We start from the raw sequence: 771 nt of genomic DNA, 5'->3' as shown, positions 1-771 counted from the left end.
TTGCCAACTCCTCTGAAAGGGCATTCTGTCAAAACAGCAAAACAAACAAACAAAAAAATGGTTGTTATGACCACTGAACGTGACACGACGTTCCACTGTTGCAGATTCTTTGCTTCACCTTCTCCTCCAAAGCTGCCATTCGTTCCTTCAGGTGGAGCTGCAGTCTCTCGTTGGACTCGGACAGAAGCTTGTCCACTGTGTCCGAGAGACGCTTATTGTGTTCATCGTTCATCTTCTCCCTCTGCCTAGCCTGAAAAAAAGAGAAACCAGTCGAGTCGAATAGCCACAAAGTGCCAGCTGTGTCGCACGACCAGATGGCGCTTTTTTAATACCCTCTGAAGTTCTTGGTTCTTCTCCTCCAGGTGAGCTTCCATTTGTCGAAGTCTCTCCTCAAAGTTTCCGTGACGCTCCTCTGCCTGGGCAAAATGAATCAGATCGAATGGATTACCTTTTCTTTTCAAACAATTACCAGTACAATATTGTTCCAAATGAAAAGATAGCAACTGAACAACTGAACATCTGCGCCTAAAGTTAAAGTTAAATAAATTTCCATGGTAAGATATTTCACACCTAAGGATTGCAATAATATTTTTTATGAAAAATGGATGAAGTCTGAGGGCTACCAAATGTCATGGAAACACAGTTAAAGTTAATCAGTAAACTCGTGTGTTTGGTTAGTTATTATTTTGTATTATATTTGCAATAATATTATTTGAATGTTGAAACTTGAGAAAATATTTATTATTTTTTGGAGTAAAATGTCTGTCTCCT

General features: G+C 39.4%; 1 protein-coding gene across 2 annotated transcripts; it reads right to left on the bottom strand.

The window, feature by feature from the left end:
* Nucleotide 1: 1 nt before the first annotated feature.
* Nucleotides 2–470, bottom strand: LOC103399414 (liprin-alpha-1-like). 2 transcript variants are annotated; one of them, XR_523635.3, is made up of 3 exons: nt 333–470; nt 119–250; nt 2–25 (listed from the first exon to the last, which is right to left on the bottom strand). XR_523635.3 is itself a non-coding variant. In XM_025053994.1 (2 exons), the coding sequence occupies exons 1-2, from the start codon at nt 372–374 to the stop codon at nt 65–67; spliced, it is 228 nt and encodes a 75-aa protein (XP_024909762.1). In that variant the 5' UTR covers nt 375–470; the 3' UTR covers nt 32–64. The 2 variants fall into 2 exon arrangements, 1 of the variants encoding a protein (XP_024909762.1); XM_025053994.1 differs by lacking the exon at nt 2–25 and having other exon boundaries at nt 32–250.
* Nucleotides 471–771: the final 301 nt, after the last annotated feature.

The sequence above is a fragment of the Cynoglossus semilaevis genome, unplaced genomic scaffold (genome assembly GCF_000523025.1).
Source record: "Cynoglossus semilaevis isolate Cse_v1.0 unplaced genomic scaffold, Cse_v1.0 scaffold6402, whole genome shotgun sequence".
Lineage (NCBI taxonomy): Eukaryota > Metazoa > Chordata > Actinopteri > Pleuronectiformes > Cynoglossidae > Cynoglossus > Cynoglossus semilaevis.
Note: the sequence above shows the minus strand (reverse complement) of the source record. Positions and strands in the feature narration are given on the sequence as shown.

Coding starts and splice junctions, on each gene's coding strand:
- LOC103399414 (XM_025053994.1), bottom strand. CDS start 374: ATGGAAGCTCACCTGGAGGAGAAGAACCAAGAACTTCAGAGG. Junction 251..332: donor AGAACCAAGAACTTCAGAGG/GTATTAAAAAAG, acceptor TCTTTTTTTCAG/GCTAGGCAGAGGGAGAAGAT.